Genomic DNA, 20,023 nt, shown 5'->3' with positions numbered 1-20,023 from the left:
CTTTCTTTCAGCTCAGTTTGAAAATGTCCTGCTGGCACAGAGAGATAGGATTCAGAACCAAATACAAAAGCTGTAAGGAACGGAATAGCTGTTCAACACAAAACCCTTGCAGTTTTTTTTTTTACATTTCAGTTTTTCTGGCATCAAACACACATAATTATGCCCCTGTTTTCACAGCGGTATAGCCTGTGCACAGTATGCTTTATGTCAGGAAGAACATTAAATTGTAAAAAAAAAAACAGCTAAAAAGCAGGAGCTTGTACCTTGAAGGTTGTTAAGCATTTCTCAGTTGCTTTCTTGTGACTTGAGGATACATTGAACAATTTACCCATTACATTACAAAATCAAATTCCATTAAACATAAACCCCAGTCAAACAGGCAATTTCCAATATGTAGAGCCTAGAAGACCTAAAGACGTCAGGACTTCAATTAAGGTTCTTCTCTGCAGGAATTCATCATAACAAACTAATGGGTGATGTCACCTTAATGGGAGGGATGATAATGGAATTGTGTACGCAAGGACACACATCCATTTAAGGTTTTTTATTGCAGTTATGCAATTAAAAACCACTTATTCAACACTGTGGTAATCATATAAAAAAGACAATATATACTCATGTCCCATGAAGAAGCATGATGAAGATAGTAGGTGTTGTCTGTGTAGACTGTTCAGCAGTCTGTGCACTGAAGTTATTTTTAGCAGCTCTTACTAGAAGAGTGTGTGTTCGTATCAGCTACACAGTAAATAAGCTCACAATCACAATCATGGAGCACCTCTGTGTGGTGAGACTACATCTCTAGTCGGAAATCACTCTCTACCGCATCCAGGTCTGATTCTCCTTCTGTTTCATCTTCTGATTGTTTTGGACCTCGTCGCAAGTTTAATCTTTTCTTTTTGCTGCTCCTACTGTTATTTGCCACTTCAGAAATCTCAGCTCACCACTGAAAAGACTCCAGTCCCTGGGGTGGGTGTTCCTATGGGAATGATCTAAAAGAGTACCTCAGGGACCTGTATTAGGACCTCTTTCTAAAACAAAGAGACCCACTGAGCCTGAAGGAAGTACATACACCAGTGTGTGGCTTTCACACATTTTCATCTTCCAAACAACATTTGGAAACAAATAAGGCGAGCAAAATGTTAGGCTATATAACTAAAAGTGCAAAATGTGAACCAAGAGATGTTATAATTGGGCAAGGTCACATTTTGTGGGGAATCTTTATCACTACGTTGCAAAAAAAGATATTGCTGCTCTGGAATCAGTCCAGAGGAGAGCTACCAGATGCATTCCTGGGCTTATAGAAAACATTCTACACTGACAGGTTAAAGCTGTTAAACCTCTTGGTCTTCAACACAGGAGACTACAAGAGAACCCGACTCAAATATGCAATATCCTCAAAGTCACCTCAGCAGACTTTAGAATCAACAGAGAAAAGCACACCAGAGGACACTAGTGGCAAACCACAGAGGTGCAGTATAAAACTGAGAACAGGGAAAACTTTTTTTCCCCCCAATAATGGTTCTGTGAGTCTACAACATGCTACCCTGCCAGGCTGCTGAAGAGGAAATTTTGGCTTCTTGCAGGAAATGACGGGACGGGGCCCTTGGATCGATCAGCTAGTGGCGGCCAATCAAACTATAAAGTCTGAAAGGTTACAAAGGAGAGGAGACCACACTTGTGTGGAACACTTGTGTTCTTAATAATTAGGCTGTTTGAGTGACAGCCCCTCCAGCTGCTAGTGATAAACCTGCCCAGTGCTGATCTACAGTATATTGCTATACAGAGACAAAGCTCAGTCTCCAGGGTGGGACCGACATACGAATGAGCTGCCACAGGAAATCGGACAACAATATGAGGTGGCTAGAAAGTGGTCATCTGTGTTGGAAATCACGCTGGAGGACAGCACACAAGCACACAGGGGTACTGGAATCTTGATTTTGCCCCATTTGGGGGCAGAGATTCTGCCCTGTGCCGCTGGGGCAGGGTCCAGCTTAATTAGCACAACCTGAACCAGAGCCCGCAGCTCAGAGATCCCGTCACGGGCGGAAACGCTCCCCAGTCGGACAGTTTGCATCCCTGTGGGGAGAACGAACAAACAAACAAAAAGAAAAAAAGGACTTGGAGAATTTCAACTCGGCAGCGGGCCTCCTCCATGCCACCTCGAGGTTAGCCTTTTGTAAATACCTCCTACGAAGGAAGCATAAACCATTTTATGAAGTTTCGGCTGAAGGCCTGAAAGGTCCAGCTGAAAAGTAAAGAGAGGCAGTCTCTGGAAAGTTGGCAATAAACAGTTGCCGTGGCAACAAACTGGAGCCTGCCTTTCCCCTTTCAGGCTGCTCTCATTCCCTCTGCCTAATAATAAACTGGAGGGCAGGCGTGGTACCGGCCTTCTGGGAGCTACGTTCCTCGCAGCCTGCCTAAGCCACATCCATTACACTCCCAGCCTAAGCCATTATTTTAGAAGATGGAAAGCAGTAAATGAAGCTGCAATTCCTGCACACGGTTTTCTCTTGAACCAAACACCGTCGCATATATAAAGCCAACAAGCTACAGAAAGTGCTTAAATTCCACTTGAACACCACCTGATAGCAGGATGTGTGTGCTGTGTGCTGAGAACATGAAGTCGGCCAGTGAAAATATGGCCAAGCTAAACGGGAGAGTTAAGTGCCAGTTTAAAATGACCAAAAGAGGCCTGTGACATTAAGAAAATTGACTAAAGAAGTCGAGATGTACAGTAAACACAAGTTACACTGTTGGCTTCTCCTCCTGCTCTTACTCAGGGGAATAGCCAAATAAATGTGTTCTGAAACATAGTGACATTAATTCTTCTGATTGCAGCCATTTGTGTGTATTACCCAGTAGATAAAATTATCAGGGATGATTTAGGAACTGTTTTGCCTTTGTCTTAAACCCATTCAGTTTTCTGAAAAGGAACGATTTCTAAATCCTTTCTAACTGCAAAACAAGTTGGCTTTCTAAGCCCACATAAACATGATTAAGAGGAACGAATAAACTGCGTATTTTAAAAAGTATTTTCTGCAACATTCCTCTTAATTTGCTCTCATTCAGTAATGCCCTTTCATGTAACTGGACTTGACCCAAAACAAAGATTTTTTTGGTTATTTTCGTCGGTTTACAATCTACAGAGGCTGGTCCGTGCATCAAAGGGGGGGGGGGGAACTGGCAGATAAAAATGCTGTAAAGTAAAAATAATCCATTTTTGTCATAAGTGAATGGTTATATCTGAAAACTTCAACAATGTAAGAGTTCACCAGGCTGGGCCACAAGTTCTTTACTCTGTAGAGCTGTATGTACAGTCTTCCTCTAGAGCTTTGTTCAGTCATTGCCATGGTGCAATGTGACAATTAAATTAAATTCCTCAATTCCTAAATACAACACTACAGTACTGCACCCTGGGCAAAGAGTTTAATCCCTTAACCCTGGGATGACCAGTCCTGGTCCTAAGGGCTGTTTTGTCTACAGTTTTTCATTTAATAAAGCCAGCGGGTTCCTGGCTTAACTGGGCCAATTTTACTGCCTCGGCCTGCTCTTCAGGAATGGACTGAAATGGAATGAGACAGAATGGAAACCAGTTCTTCTTCTTTTACCTTCAGTTGTATTTGTACTAATAAACCTCTTGATAATTTATTTCAAGATCTCATGAGCAGAAAACTTCTGCAAAGTGAAGTCATATTTTACCACTGAACTAATTATAGTATTCGATGATGACCATCTACTGTATGTTACAGCGATAATTTCTTTAGTTGCACTGTAGGAGTCATTTGACAAACAGCCAACATTTTAATCATCTGCCCCCACAGCAGTCACATGTAATAAATACGACAAACACAAAACTCAAGCTTCTCTCAAGGAGTGGAACTCAATTAAGCTTCTATGCTCCAAAATTCCCATATATAATCACAAATTTGGGAGCATTGTTATCCTTAATAAACTAATCTCTGCAGCATCAAAAATGATAGCAGCATAGGACTGAATGCCAACTTGATCACCTACATTGTACAAATGCAGATTTATGTTTGATGATGTGCAACTTCAAATAATACATTTGCAGGATTTGTACCTCAGAATTCAGGTGTGAGTGTCCAAGGCTGGTAGCCACCCAGTATATCATGAAATACTCCCAAGGTACAGGGAAGAACCTTGGAATTCTTTGTTTTACATTGATTTCATTAAGTTTAACTACTGTTATTAAAGCTTAGATTGGATAGGAAGACACCATGCTTGCAATTTAATAATACTTATTTCCAATGATTAGAATTTGCAAATATCTACACAGTTTTACATGTGCAGCCAATGCAAAGTGCAGTAGTTGCTCATCCATCCCATTTACCAATCAAATCTGCATGACTGACTGTCAGGCATTATCTACGCACGTCAGGGTGAGAGACGTTTTATACAAGAAATACAGATCAGATCTGTCAGGATTAACTCGTATTTTAAAATTAGATTAAATTTAATCTCAAGATTGTGACATTCTACACAAAGAAGGAAAGACATGCAGTTAAATTATTAGAACTTTGCAAAATGCCAGAGATCCTTACACAGCAGGATGCATCTCAACGAGAGCTGTGTCAGCTGCTGTTGGTTGAGTGGATCCTGTTACAACACTACCTGCTACTGGAGACAATGGTGTTCTCTAATATTCCAGTAGGGCAGCAACATTCAGCCATATTCCTGCCAATATTGTGACAGCTGGCTCTGGCAGATCCTTTTGAGAATTGCTTGACAGGAATCCTGAATTATTAACCTACTGCTAACAGAACCAGTAAGGTGTATGAAATATATAATATATATTATAATCGTGAGCCCAAATTTTCATTCCAGCTTTACTCTTGGTTGCTAAATGAAAGTAATAATTTGCTTCATTTGTTCTTTTCAATTTTGTTTATTTCTTTATTCCAAAAAGCTGAAGTTTTGAAGTTACATACAAATATTTATATGAGTAGAGAAAAGAAATGCCAAATTGAAAATAACATTACTGATATTACTTCAATCTGGCATTCAATTAAATTACTTGGTTCAGTTGGACTCATTTGGGATAAAAACCAAGAGACACTGAGGTTACACACAAATGGATTGGGAAGCTCTGTTCTAAGCAAATATCTTTCTGCTATAATAAACACATTTACTTATCTGGATAAATCCACAATTTGCCATTTTGGAACAGCCAGTCGCTAAGAAAAAACCTTCGTCTTTCTGAAATTTTGGTTTGCAAAGAAGAAGGTTAAGTGAATACATTCCTGAAGTTAGGTGTGTTGTCTCTGCCCTGTAGCATGCATGGTGTCTGTCAGAGTTTGGTTTGATATGGATTCTGGAACAACTAGACAGACCTGCCCTGTTAGACTGGTTTTACTGTAGGTAAAGCAGACAGTTTGACTGATAAATGACACAGGAAGACGAAACTGCATCATCACAGGCCAGTGGCTAAGGTCAGGCATCCGCCCCTGAGCGAGGCTCTGACAAAGGAAAAGGCTTTTATGTTCTGTTCTGCAAAATATGGAAGAAAGTGTTTCAAAACTGACATTCTCCAAAAACCAACAGTGAATCGCAAGAAGACAAGACATCACAATGATGGAAGGAGGCTCTCGGCAGGGTCCCATCGTCGGCAACAGTGTTGTCTCATAACTCTGAAATGTGGGCCGAGCTGCTTCAATAGGAGCGCAAGCGAGATTCTGAAACCTCCTGGCAAATGGAATGCTTTGTGTGGGGGGGGAAACGGGAGACTGTCAGCCAAGTCGTTTAAAAGAAAAACAAATAAAGGGGAGAATTTAAAGACATTCAAGGTGTCTGCCAAGCAAAAAACAACCACAACAGAGCACCAAATTTCAAGTCTCATTATGTGGAGCATTTTTCCTGATTTAACACCACGCAAACAGAAAGCTCATTCCAGCTATTTCCTGATCTCATCTACAAAACACTTCCTTAAGCCTTCGACTGCAGCAGAACGACATCCCCCAAGCAGAGCTCAAAAGCCTGACCTACTGCAGCCGCAGTGAGCTACTTTCCCCTCTCGGCCTCTGAAATCCCCACAGTGGGGTTGAAAAGAGTGAACAGTAATTGTACCCCAGGCGCAAAATCAGATTTCAAATGCAGTGTGAACCATGTGAGTTCTGTCCTGCCTAGAAGCCCACGTTGCCTGTAGCGCAGGATCTTGCGGAGACATGACAGTCATTCCTTCACATGGTTTTAATCACTTTGATCAGTGGACTTCAAAACAAAAACTTAGCAAGTGCCAGTGGAGATCAGCATATGAGATTCCAGCTAGTCTGTGCTGCGTGTTCGGTCTTTATCAGTTACAGCGTTTGTCAGGCAAGGGAACAAGGAAGATGAACAAGGGGAATGTTTCTGACTAAAGGCCTACGGGCAACATCAAGAACAGATATCATTTCATACGGACGAAGAGAGACAGAGACAAAAGGGTCCTTTTTTAAGTGCTGCCCTCAGCACTGTTATCACAGGGTTTAGAGAAGGTTCGCTTTCTCAGCATGTTTTTGGAGACATCTCATTCATCAGGGCAGTCATAAGACCAAAGACATTTATGCAGGTCAGTTATTGCAGGGCTGGGCCTATTCTCAAAACCCCTGCTCTTTGGAAAGTGCATCTTAGTATAGGAAGCTCAAAGGCCGTTTCAGGGTTATGGTAAAACCTGCTGGCAGCAAACCCGTCAGTTCTGTTTCACTGCAGCTTGCAATAGGAAAGGCAGATCATGCGTAAATATCACCAAAAAAAAGACAAAAATAAAGTGCAAAATAAACCCCTACCCCCATCTTGACCAAGTACTGATACATCCATCCATTTTCTACACCACTTTATCAGGGTCGCAGGGGAGCTGGAGCTGAAGAGGTACCAGCAAGCAATGCCAGCAGCCAGGGCAGGACATCAGTCCATCACAATACTGATACAACCCTAATTAAAACAGAACTCCGAGTTCGGGTATCACTAAGCTGCAGTTGTGGCTAAATTCTCAGAGCTCCCACACAATGCCACAAGACTCCCCAGGATTTCATCTGAGATGAGCCCCTGCCTCTTGGAAGCTGAAAAGTGGTGAAAGCTCCTTATTAGCCAGGAGATCTGCTTCACCTTTGAGGTCCAGGTAGTCCCAAGTGGGGAGAAGTACTTCAGAGCAGCACAGAGCACGAGATCTCATCTGGTACGTCTCCCGCAAATGAAGCTCTAAGAACATGTCAAATAATTTATTGCTTAGAGCAAGAAATAGTTCAGTGAAGAATGCAAGGAACTTCATATTGGTGATGATCAGTTAAGAATGAGCCTCTGTCAAGTCTGCGATCAGCTCTTAAAGTTAAAACGTGATTTTTTCATTCACTGTTCTGAATGTAATTGGACTCAGTTAAAGGTATGAGCTAAAATGAATAGCAATGGTTTGATTTTTTAATTCATAATCACTGTCAAGTGGTCATGGCGTATCATGATTCAGAGTGCTGCCAAAAAACAAAATTCTGTGACCAAGTGGACAGTGCACAGGATGTGAGAAGAGTCAGTAAAGCATGGAAAAAAACTGTCCATCACAACACATATGAGTAACATCTGAGTTGCTCCATGGGAGCCCTGCAAACACACTGCTTTAAAAGCGTTATTTAAACCTAACTGCAGTAACCAGGAAGTGCATGGGAAAATTGCTAATAGTGCCAAAATTACTCACTTTCCTGAGAATATGCCTTTCACAGACAACAGACTATTTTCTGAAAAAATCTCAATACATTAAGGAATGCATTATTTACGAGCAGGAAGGCATAAGGAGTTGTCAATGAAATTGTGATTATTGTAAGACTGTAGGTAGGCTTTCCACTTTTGAGATGAACAACAAATTCCCTGAGATCCAATCTCTTAAACGGATGTTTTTTCATTTCTTTTTTTAACCACTTAGCTGATCAGCACATGTGAATGTTGCTAAAAATGCTGCTGCAATTGATTCAAAAGCATTCAATACCATTATGCTGACGTAACAGCAGTATTATTAACAATAATAAATGAGCAAGCTTAAGCCTCCCTGACAGCTGATGAATATTTTCTTAAAATCTGCAATCAACACTTACTTTACTATATAGCCGGACTGTATGGAAGCACCATTAAGAAGCAGCTGTCCTGTCTGTAGTAATTAAAAGAAAGTTTTACTCATTCTGACCTGGGTCAGACCAAATATGTGCTGCACAGTGTTCTGTGGCACTGTTGTCAGAATTAGGTTCTTAAAATAGGCTGACTAACTGTATCGGCATCCCTCTGTAGCCATTGGTGTGCTAGTCTGTAAAGCAAGAGGGCTTTCAGGTCACACTGGTTACAAGTTCACCAAAGGGAACATCTCCAAAAAGCTTAACCACACATGTTCCTTTACAGTTCCTACTTTCCTGTGGCATTGGGTGCTGTTCTGATGTGCTTGTCTTGGACCATACAGTAAGCTGAATCACAATTGTTGTTTTGAAACACATGATTATGATACAGGCAGTCGTACCCTTTTAGAATACTCAAAGAGGTACACAGTGCAGTTAGAAAAGTCTGGCAATTGCCCGGCCCTTTTACTTAGTCAGAGGGAGGATTATGAATCAGTGATAATGCTAGTATATTTGACAAATAGCCTCCCAAACCTTTTAGCACATAATACTGAAAATAGGGTAAAATAAAAACACAACACATTTAAAACTGTAATGCCAACAAAAGAGCCTTGTCCAAAATGGTAAAGGGTGTTATACATGAGATTAAAAATGCTCAGATTAAACAGAAATCAATCCCAAAATACCAGCTCTCTATCAGAATGGCATTTGCTTAAGTATCGGTGTCTGTGCAATGCAACAAAACTGTCAAGAGACTAAACCTGATCCCTGAAATACATATTTCCTCACATTTTCTTCTTAGATGACTTTGATCCCCGGATTCCCTTTTAATATTTAATGTGCTCGATGCTGCAGCACTATAGCTGAAAGATTACAAAAGGATTATGGAAACATACTGTATGGGACATGTTTTTAAAGAAGAGCTCTGTTACAAAATGCTACAAAGTTAGTGGAATTGTATCAGTCTGTCTTATTAGGCTACAGAGCGGACAACAGCATTCAGCTCATCTTGCTCAAGTGGTTGCTGGAATTTTAATAATCCAACAATCACATCAAGCCGCCTGGTATGGCTAGAAAATTGATTGTTATGACTATTTCCCAGATGAGTTTTTTTGTTTTTCAGAAGTCTAGACAAAAATCAAAATCCTCTACACTGGAGACTACTGTCGAGTCGTTCTAACTTTCATCTCAGACAGACGTAATCATACAGAGAAATACATGAATATTAATTTACTCAAGGCAAATCTTCAGCTGCACACTGCAAAAGAACATTCTGTAGGAAAAGGTACAAATGACAGGAGGCCATCTGGGCCACCCGGAGATTTCTTGCAAGAAGGCAGGGTTCTTCAACAACATGACTTGTTCCACACCTTTAGGGCAAATAAGCGCCTCCTGTTCTCGGTTTTAAATGCACTTTTGCATAGTTTCCACTTGTGTCCTCTGCTTTGCATTTTATTGTTCAAATTCTAAAACAGCTTTCTTACTTTGAGATGCAGCTAAAGCGAATTGTAAATGTACACTTGAGGGAAGAAGCTGAAAATCAGTTCTAGTTTGCCTGTAAATGTAAGTAGAAGTAACGCTTTCTGCTATTAGTTCACTTTGTTTCATCAGAGTCCTTGAAACTCAGTATTATTCAGTACTGGGGGTCTTTGACTACCTAACTTACTGATGTTGACATCAACATTTGAGACATAAGGTACATGTATTACTACTGTGATCTCCCAATCCTCACTGTTTGAAAGCATTGAAATACTTCACACTGTGGATTTGATGTTCTTGTCTTTCTGTGCAGGTTCCACTTTTATTCCCCGTGGACTAGCTTTCCAGTCTTACTCTCTACTTGAAATTCTTTGCCAGAAGACCTTCCACATACAGTATATCAAAAGCCATGCCTTGGTGGCAGAATCTGAGTGTAAAACACACAGGATCAAAGGCTCAGTGTGGTGTTCATCAGTTCTAGACGAATTCCATGGCTGAACGGGTTAAAAGCACAGCTCGGCTACCAAGGGGGGAAAAAAAAAAGACAATCTCGCTCTCTGGAATGGCATCTTAGTTAATTGAAAGAGTTTGGGCGTTAACCTAATTAAATGCGTGGAACCACAATTGCTAGTCTTTGAGCACAGTATAAAGAGAGCCCTGTAGAAGGGAGCCTGTCTCTGAAAATAAACGAGTCTTGCAGCAGTAGCGAAGTGCACATAGCCAGCAATTACAGGCCTGTATCTTTCCCCGAGATCAAGGGGGCAGAAGTCTAACAATTATTCACATTATAGAGGGGATTACAGCCGATAACGTCAGATTTAAGGGAAGCACAAGCTGTACATAGAAAATTGGGCTAAAATAGGTTGGGCTGTCAGCACTTGAAGTGTGGTTGAAAGTCCAAGGTTCCCAGTCCCTGGATTACTTGCATCATCTCTGGGTCAACAGCACAGCCACATCAACAGAACTGCGTCACAACGAGAGTGATGACGGGGTGGAAGCTTCGACCTTTGAACCCAGTTGGCTGGAATGCGACGTGTACTTTTGGGACCGATTTCAGCTCAGTACTCTTACCCCAGCCTCACCAGCAACACATGGCTCGCTCTCTCTGCCTCAGATGCCAGCCTTCCTTTATGAACACGCAGACCGCTCTGTATTTTCACAGCTATCAACCTACTGAGATGACAAGAGCAACACAAAGGCAAGAAAGACGTTTTTTCTAGTGAATTTTTCCACCTCCCGTATCCCGTAGCCATCCTCACCTAGGAGGTGTAGAAAAGGCTGTGCAGTTTTGTTGATGACATGAGGAGCTCCTGATGGTAACATCACCTGAATGTTCATCTCACCAGAGCAAACACAAATGCCTAGTTGTTACTGGCCCAGTCAGCATGGTAATTACAAGCTCTTAAATACTCGGGAGTATGTGCTCAGGCTTGCTTTTCCTTTGCAGTAAAGCCCATCCTTTTCCTTGGATGACTACAGTCATGACACAACAGGCGAGGCCCAGCACAAGGGATATTCTGCCTGTCAATCACAGCGTCACCGTGTGCGCCCTGTCTTACAGAGTGGATATCACAGACCGCAGTCATGGGCTCTTTCCCTGCAGCACCTTCTGGCACTGCTGGAAATCATCAGCCGCAGGACGGCTTTAAAAAAAAAGGATGCAATGACATCATCATCTTGGCCCGCCAACGCGATGAAGCCAGAGCTTTTGGAAACGGCTTTCAGTTTCCTGGCTCTCACTTTCGTTTGAGACCAACACTGCAAACGTGTTGAGGCAGGAGAGTCTTCTTACCTGGGACTCGAAAGGGCATTGACCCGAGGAGAGGAGGTTCAATCTGTGAGTCACAGACACTCAGGCTGTGCCAGGAGAGCCTGACTGGCTTTATTACAGTCCCACCCTTCCTCTCCCTGAAACTTGCTAAGACGGCCTCTTACAATCAAAGAACAACAAGTCCCGGAAATCCCTGACAAGCAGAAGACGAATGAGGGTCAGAGTCACGGTCCAACACGCTCCAATTGTCCTGCACAGCAAGAAGACTCCCTTCAACATTACAAACAGCAGCCTTGACACTCGAGGTGACAGCAGTGACCTCAGCTGCAAGAATAAAGCTGCAGTCGCAATGCAATGACAGCATAGACCAGAGCCACTGAGGCATCGTTCCCGCTGTTAGAAACACTATAACCGACAACTTTCCATCTCCTGCTCATGATTACAAACTGTCAGAGATGGTCAAATATATTATTCCGGTTATTTTTCTTCTCAAAAAGGAAAACCCGTGGGAATTGTAAACATTCCTAAATTCACTCTTGGCCAGGATCCTGATTAAGATTCTGTTCTGGTCAGTATAGTTTTTTGTTCCTGAGGATCGCCGGTAGATGAAAAAAGCAGTTCACAAACGTGTTGTGGTCGAACACGAGAATGGAGGTGAAAGTCAAGATGTATAAACGGGGAGAAATATCCGCAAACGGAACAGTGCAGTGAAATTAACCACAGTCTAGCCTGAACCTGCTATATTCACTAACTCGGTCACTCAGACCAGTGGCTCAGAGAGAAAAGCGAATGTTTTACAAAAAAATATCCGACCCTTCCTATATCAATGAGTTTTATTTTCTTCATTGCTTTACATGGTGTATAATAAGCCCATTCCCTTCAAAAACATACTTAAAAATATAAGATGCTTGTGTACAAAATGACCACATATGAGTTGGATCAAAAATCTGGACAAGCACACTGCCCTCTGGGACAAACACGACGTAAAAATGGTGTTGTATGCCCCTTAATATCGATACAGTGGTGCAGTGGTCAGCATTGCTGCCGGACAGTAATCAATTCTGGACCTGAGATGCTGTCCGTGTGGAGTATGTATGTTCCCCCCGTGTTTGCGTGCGCTTCCTCCCACAGTCCAGAGACATACTAGTAGAGTAATTAGCTTCCCTGGAGTAAACGTCTGTCTGTCTGTCCATTTGCCTGCCTGCCTGCCCTGTGATGGACTGGCGTCCTGTCCAGGATGTACCCCGCCATGCACCTATTGCATGCTGGGACAAGCCCTGGCTCCACGCTCCCCGGAAACAGCGGTTAGAAAATGGATGGATGCATGCCCCCGAAAACTTCTGAATAAAAGAAAAAACCCGGCGTGAACCTAGCAGACATGCGCACACAGTACATGATCTTATAGCACATGAATCACAGCAGCAGCAGCAGCAGCAGCAGCAGCAGCAGCAGCAGCAGCATCCCCGCTTGACAGAGGCTTCTGAGGAAACACCCATGTGGAGGAGTCAGACGGAAGCCATGCTGCACGCTCCAGTGGAGACTAAAGCTCGAGACAATAATCAAATTGTGCTCTCCACAGTCAAGCAAGAGGATCGCTCACGCTGTGTGTGAAACTGTGGCCTTCGTTCATCGCTCCGCAGTGAAAACAAGGCTCACTTTGTGCCCACGAGCCCCAGTCCATCGCCAGAGGCCACGCCAGGGACTTCCACTCCGAGAGCCTCACTCTGACGAGACAGACAGCACATCGCGGTCACCCACTCACACCCAGCGGGGCGGGTGTCAACTCCATGGAGCGCAAGACGAGTCAGAACAAATATCCTCTATCTTCTGCCCCAGAGGAAGGCGCAATGTTTTCCGTCTCAAGTCTTTACTGTGCCGAGCAAAAACAACTACATGATCAAACAAAAGCCGTTCTGGAAAAAAATTAAACAGGCTGTTTCGATCGTGGGCTATGGCAACGCATCCAGTGAGCCAGCCTAGCTTAGGCCCAGGTACCCCAGAGCTCCTGTTCCACTCACCGCAAGTGCAGCCTTGGCCTTGCTGCTGGAGGGCACTGGAATAACCAGGAACACGTGGGTACAGACAGGCAGCAGAACAGCTCCTAGAGCTCCAATTTCCATTGCCTATCATCCCGAATGCTTCCCAGAGGGAATTTCCAGCACGTGAATTTCTACTGCCCTGCATTACGACTGGATGCGATCGGGTCAGACCCAAAGGGGAGGGAGGAACATACACAGAACCGGCAAGCCTCAGTTTCAATGCAAATCCCTCAGTGCTCACCAGAGCTGCAACAAGCACCAGACTAAAGGCCTTCGAGTCTAACAGCAGAGAGCCGGCTTCATACATCACAACCTGAAATCTGTCGGATGCTGGCGATACTAGGGGAGAACATAATCAGATGCTACTAAGGGTTTTGCTGTGTAGGCACCAGACTAGGATGTATTTAGCATGGCAGGCATGTAGTTTCCCTAAGAAAAACATGGGATTAAGATGAGCTAAATACAGCAAGAACGAAACCCCTATCGCAGCATAATAATTCCCTTCCGATTATGGATGCAATCTCCGCTTCTGATCAGCATTCATTACCCGGCCCCAACCAGCTATTTCTCAACCACAGCTCCAACAGGACCAGGACAACAATGACTTCTTATGCAAAGTACTGAAGAGAATAGGAACTCAAAGTTACGTACTGTGCTGTAACAGGAAATCGCTTACAGATTGGATAGAGGAGTCCAAATAAAAATGTATTTTTGTGGTTTTCTCCAATAATTCATCCATCCATTTTCTAGCCGCTCTATCCAATATGGGGTCAAGAGGGAGCTGAAGCCTGTCCCTGCAAGCAACGTTCACAAGGCAGGGTACACCCTGGATGCGACGCCAAGTCGCTCACATACAGACACACACACTTACATCAGGGCCAGTTTTCCCAGAAGCCAGTTAACCTAAATGTCTTTGGGCTGTGGAGGAAAACTGGAGCACCCACGCAAAGATGGGAAAACATACAAACTCCACACAGACAGCACCCCAGGTATGGAATTGAACCCAGGGCACAAGCACTGCGAGGCAGCAATGATAACCACTGTGCCGTCCAGTGCCAATCCTGCTTGCAATACCTGAAACCAAAACTTTCCAGGTAATAAACTAGTGTCCCCGATTCCAAGCATGTTCTTTGTGTTCCTAAATCAGTTTCTTACTTGTCAGAGGCCTACAGCTCCATGACTCCTGGCATCTCTTCCTTCACTCTGCTCTGTCTGCCATACTCTTCCCTCCCTTGCCCAAGGCATGGGTGGAAAGTTTGATGTTGACTTTGGAGACCATTTACATACCCAATTCACGAGTTCTGAACTCGTGCGTCTGCTCATGACTACATCTTACCTGCCCAAACATATTTCAGCTTGTACTGTTTACAGGCATACAATTTCAAAATGCAAAATCATTGACACACAATCCACCCATGTGCACCTTCCAGACTTTCTGTAGATGTGCCTCTTTCCCTTTCTTGATAAATCATTTTTGATTCTTCTTTTCCTTATTGAAAAATCTTGTCTGATAGCACAGGCTCCGGCTGGAAGTTAATTTGACGATTGCACACGATTGTTAAATGTTGTAACACACCTCGTTGTAGGATAAAAGGAACGCTATAGGGTAAATACATATGAACCATAATTGATAGATCTCTTTAAATACTAATGTCCTTCAGAGCTCCATACAGATTCAAGAGGCCTGATAATTAGTGAGGAATGTAATGAATTGTGTGAATTGCAAGCTGAAGGGTCCTGTTTGCTGTAACCAAAGAGATGCATCCTAATCGTTCCATTTCCACTTTATCCAATACTGGGAGACAGGGGAGCCGGAGGCGGACCCGGAGCCTGTCCCAGCAAGCAGCAGGCGCAAGGAAGGATACACCCTGGAGGGGACACCAGTCCATCGCAGGGCACACCCAGACACACACATCAGGGCTGATATTCCCAGAATACAATTAACCTACCAACATGTCTCTGGACTGTGGGAGGAAACGACAAACTCCACACTGAAGCTCTCCTTGAATCGAACCAAGGACCCCAGCCAGCGCGAGGCAGCAATGCTGACCACTGCACCACCATACGTAGCAATAAGTAGCAATAACCACCACGGCCAGAGCAGACAAATTCAACGTCACTTATTGATTACAAGAGTAATCAATAATATAACTTGTCTTATTCTGATATAAGGAGGAGGAGGGGAAGGCTTTATTGCAGCGTGGGAAAAACTGACCACACATGACTAAACTAAAACAAATCCCTCATGTTTGCTGACATACAGTTAACTGCAAGCACATGACATGTACAAGAGATAACACTGTGCCAGTCAGGAGATACAGCCCCGTTTTAGGGTGTTATTATAATAAGTAACACCAATACCGCTCTTGATCACAATGCCAAGGCCAGACAGCCCCGAGGTCACTCACCAGCTCGTCCAGATTGCGCATGTCGCACAGGACCCTCCTCTGCGGCCAGCTGGGGTACACGGGAACGCCTGGCCGGGGCTCCCCGGGATTCTCCTCCCTGCTGGGGGGGCTTCGCCAGGTGCCCCCCGCAAGGCTCTCCTGGTCCCGTATCTCCTCCTCGATCTCCTCCTCCAGCTGTATGAGCATGGGAGCCAGCATCCCGAACTTCGCGCCCCTGCGCGCCACCTCCAGCAGGCACAGCACGAAGTTCTTCTCGTTCTTCCTCAGGACCAGGTCGTCCGTCTCGAACATCAGCACGTCCTGTATCCACAGCTCCTGCCGGCACCAGGCGATGAAGTTGGACACGTTGTCCCGGGCCACGAAGGACCCCGGCGCCACGCTGCGGGGCTGGAACACCACGTCTTTGTGGGGCACACGCATCGAGCTGGCAGCCTCCGGGTTCTCCAGCTGGAAGTCCAGCGCGGCCCGGTTGACATTGTTGGCGTGCCTGCAGAGCGCGCCTCCCGTCTCCAGACCCTCCATGAAGGTGTCGGCCGTGATCTCCAAGTCGTACAGCGTGTTGAGCCACTCCGCCAAATCCTCTTTCATGGCATAGAGGTATTCCTCGCTGGACTTAAAAGGTCGAATGCTTTTGGAAGCCGCAGACTGGATGTTGCTTTGATCGGCCATTTTACCCCCAGTGTAACTTAACAACCACCCACAGCTATTAGAATCTAGTTACAAACACTCGCTCTGGAACAGGACAGCAGACACATTCTGTAGCAGCCATGATTAACGACGTGCGCTTTGGATGAAGTTCTCAAAGCAAGTGCTGGTTATTCTCATTCACCGTCAGCAGGGACAAGTAACGCAGCGTGGATACCTTCCCAACGACAGAGTATTCATTCCCCATGTTCTCCTCATTGTCACTCGTAACATGCATCAGCCGCTGTGAGGAAAAAGAGCAGAAAATAAGGACAAGCATTTAGTAGGACGCACAATGCTTTTCCGAGCGACGCTTCTCCATTTAAAATTATACAATAGCACACAGACTCCTTCGGTACTTTCATTTCGGTCTGGCTAAGTTTTCATAAACGACCCCCACCTGTTCAGATGGGCTTAACACCCGTAACAGTCTCCTAACAGCGTCTCTCCCGGAGCAGAAGCTACTGTAACGAACAACATGTTGACCTACTCTGACTAAGGACGGTTCAGTGCCTGTGGCATTATCTTATTACTGGAGGATCAGCGCTTGCAGGAGAGAAAATTAACTCTGCGCAGCTCGAACAAGACCTGATGAAAACGGCTGGCATACAGTTACAGGTATCTGCCTGGTCATAAGTCGATTTCAGAACCATAAAGATGTTAGGGGCTGGTTCTACATTCTTCGATTGGCAGCAGTCCGGAACTTGCTAACCTTAGTTAACACTCGGGAGTCGATGATAAGTGCTACTCGGGTTTTGTGAAACTTCTGCTGTGAATCGTCTGGATAAACACTACAGCATTTTAAACTTAAGAGGAAAACCAAAATGCCTTTCATGTGCCTTTAATTTGATCTCAGAATGTGTTAAAATACCAGTTTGGACGAATGGCAATGGTTTAGTGTGAGCTAAAAGCAAAACGTTAAGAAAGACGTGTTAACACCCCCCATTTTAAAAAAAAAAGTTGTTACAAAAAGGTTTTATTTTCACTGGACATTGTAGACATACAATCATTTTATATACAATAAATTGTATCCGCTTTTCGGTCGCAATCCCGCATAGATTAACAGGGTCTATAACGGATAACAAACAGCCCTGTTCATTGCCATCTTGAAATTCCAAGGATTTGCAAGCAATCGAAATGAAATTCAAGCGACACGCGTGCTGAACTTGTTGCAAAGCGACAGACCTTACACACCTGAACTACACTACGCGAACAGCGCTATGAAGACCGGGCTGCTCCACCTTTCAGTATTAAGGACCTGCAGCTCAGCGAAATGGCACAAAGTAACGTGTTCTTCTACGAAAGCAGAACCCACGAGGAATAAAAAAAAACTTCAAAGACGGTGATGCGACACCTCACCAGGGATCAAAGTTTCCCTGTAGTGTCTTGATTCCCTAAACTGGTATTAAACGGAAACCGCATGTCAGATGTCATCTCAGTGTGCAATGCCCGGGGCATTCCAAAAACGCGTGGTGTGAAACATGTCTGAAGCAGGCTGGAGTGCGCAATATGTTGAAAATACCCCCTCCCTGCGAACGGCCGGTCACAGACAGACACCCCTCCTTTCAGAAGCTGAATTTACTTTTACTATAACTCTCGTCTAGAACTCTAGGCGCTTGGGTGTAAGGCTGAATACAACAGTAATTACATTTTGCTTTCAGAAGTCTGTATCGAAACATCTGGTATTTTACGGAGTTAAAATAATTCAAGATGACACAAAACGCTTACCTGCTCAGGTGAGTTGTGTGGTAGGGCTCTCTTGACCAAGCACCGTTTCTTAGACAGGCCTCCCCGTCAACACATCTACACTGTTACACATAACTAAAATAAAGTCCCCGACATTTATTTAAAAAACAACAACGGTGCTGTTACCATCCAAACTTCGCTTTCTCGCGACCAAAGCGAGGACCGACTTCTGAATAAATTATCGAGGAGCCGAGTTTCTCCGGCGGTCGTGTTAAAATAAAAAACGCGTTTAAAACAAAACGAAAGTCATAGGACGATATATAAAAGGAGGGGATTTAAAAACTTTTAGGGGAAACCCAGATTCTATCCCCTGTGCATTTTTACGTACAAACACTGCCCTTGGAGGAAAAAACGTGAGTATTAATGGTCTCTCTTCGCCGCCCCGGCTGCGGTTTCTCAGCTCCGCCACTCCGGAGTCCAGGTCCCGTCTAACAAGCGCAGCTACCCGGAATTCACTCCTCCCTCCGGGGCCCGGAGCGTCGAACAAGACCCCACCACCACGGCTCGGAAAGTCGCAGAAGACATGCTCTTCATTAGTGTATTAATTGCCAGCATACCCTTCTTCCACGCCTCTTCCTAGTCTGCACCGGCGCTCCCCATCGCCCTGCCTCTGCCTGCGACCGAGCTCTCCACGGCTCTCAGACCTCGCTCGGGCATGCCCAGCCGGGCTGCGCCAATCTCCCGTCCCATCTCCTTTTTTGAGATCCTACTTCCTCACACGGCCACATACACCCATTCTCTGGAGAGCTCGCCCGCCATCCGTTTATTCTCGGTTTAAAAGGCACAGTCCGGTGTTGTCACTATTTCCCCACACAACGGCATTATCAGTGGAGTGCATTGGGAAGGTTAGGGCACAGGGAATATATATATATTTTTTTGCCCTGTTCAAAGTTTTTTTGTTGTTGTTCCCATCACTATGGATACTGTATGCTACCTCGCTGCAGCAAAGTCTGCCATTTAAATCACTTTTTTTTTCTTCTCGCAAATCTGGAATGGTGCCAGATTCTCCAAGTAAAGAGATACGCAGAATTCGTCTTAAAGGGGACTGGCCTTTTTAAATTTCGTTTTAAAGCTAAAACGCGGATCTATTTGCCCCCTTTCGTATGATCTGTTATTGACTAGAGATACGAGTAGGGGGTCGAGAGTTTCTTAAATTCTCTTCAATTCTGAATTGTTTTAGTTAATTGTAGTTTGAATTACAATTTAAAACGATTTGGGGGAAAAAAGCCAAAACCAAATAAAAAGAGAGACTTCAGGCCGCTGTAGTTGCCCAAATGGAACTGTTATTCGCAACTTTGACATCCAGATCTGTGTATTTTGAAGTGTTTCTATCCTGCCAGTGATGCCTGTGACATGATTAGAGGTGTAGAGATGTAAGAAGAGGATTTGTTGAGTGTGTGAATCCCAGTCACACACAGCTGTAAAAGGAGTTATGAAAATCCCCTGAGATGAGATGAGTGTTTTAGAGTTTTAGAGGAGGGGCAGAAACAGAGTACATTAACTCTCTTGCCTCTCGGACGCGGGGAGATCTTAATCCTGGCCACAGACGACCTCACCCATTGCACTGACAGAAGAGCTCAGACACCTCTGATTATGTGGAGTCAGAGGTGGAAAGTGTCACCTCGCAGGTGTCCTTCAGGACAGCCGATGTTAAACCCGTGGGGGGTCTGTGATGAGCGTTTTGAGCCACGGGAGGTCACTGGAAAAGAAGCCAGGCTTTCATCTTCAGCAGAATGGCTGGTTAGCTTCCCTCACACAGCCACAGCTCTTTCTGTATAGAAGCTCCTCCAGTACTTTCCACTTCCACCC

The 20,023-nt window shown here is 44.3% G+C and overlaps 1 protein-coding gene across 1 annotated transcript in view; it reads right to left on the bottom strand.

The window, feature by feature from the left end:
- Positions 1–18,991, bottom strand: part of gas2l1 (growth arrest-specific 2 like 1) — a 30,568-nt gene extending 11,577 nt beyond the window's left edge. The window contains exons 1-2 of the mRNA XM_088936187.1: positions 18,197–18,991; positions 15,785–16,712 (exon numbers count right to left, since the gene is read on the bottom strand). Of these exons, the coding sequence (XP_088792313.1) occupies positions 15,785–16,453 (669 nt within the window). The 5' untranslated portion in view covers positions 16,454–16,712; positions 18,197–18,991. The remainder of the gene's footprint in view (positions 1–15,784; positions 16,713–18,196) is intronic.
- Between the last annotated feature and the right edge of the window lie 1,032 nt (positions 18,992–20,023).

The sequence above is a fragment of the Atractosteus spatula genome, chromosome 17, assembly GCF_055471065.1.
Source record: "Atractosteus spatula isolate fAtrSpa1 chromosome 17, fAtrSpa1.hap1, whole genome shotgun sequence".
NCBI classification, from domain to species: domain Eukaryota; kingdom Metazoa; phylum Chordata; class Actinopteri; order Semionotiformes; family Lepisosteidae; genus Atractosteus; species Atractosteus spatula.
The sequence above is the reverse complement of the archived record's forward strand: the minus strand, read 5'-3'. Positions and strand labels throughout refer to the sequence as shown.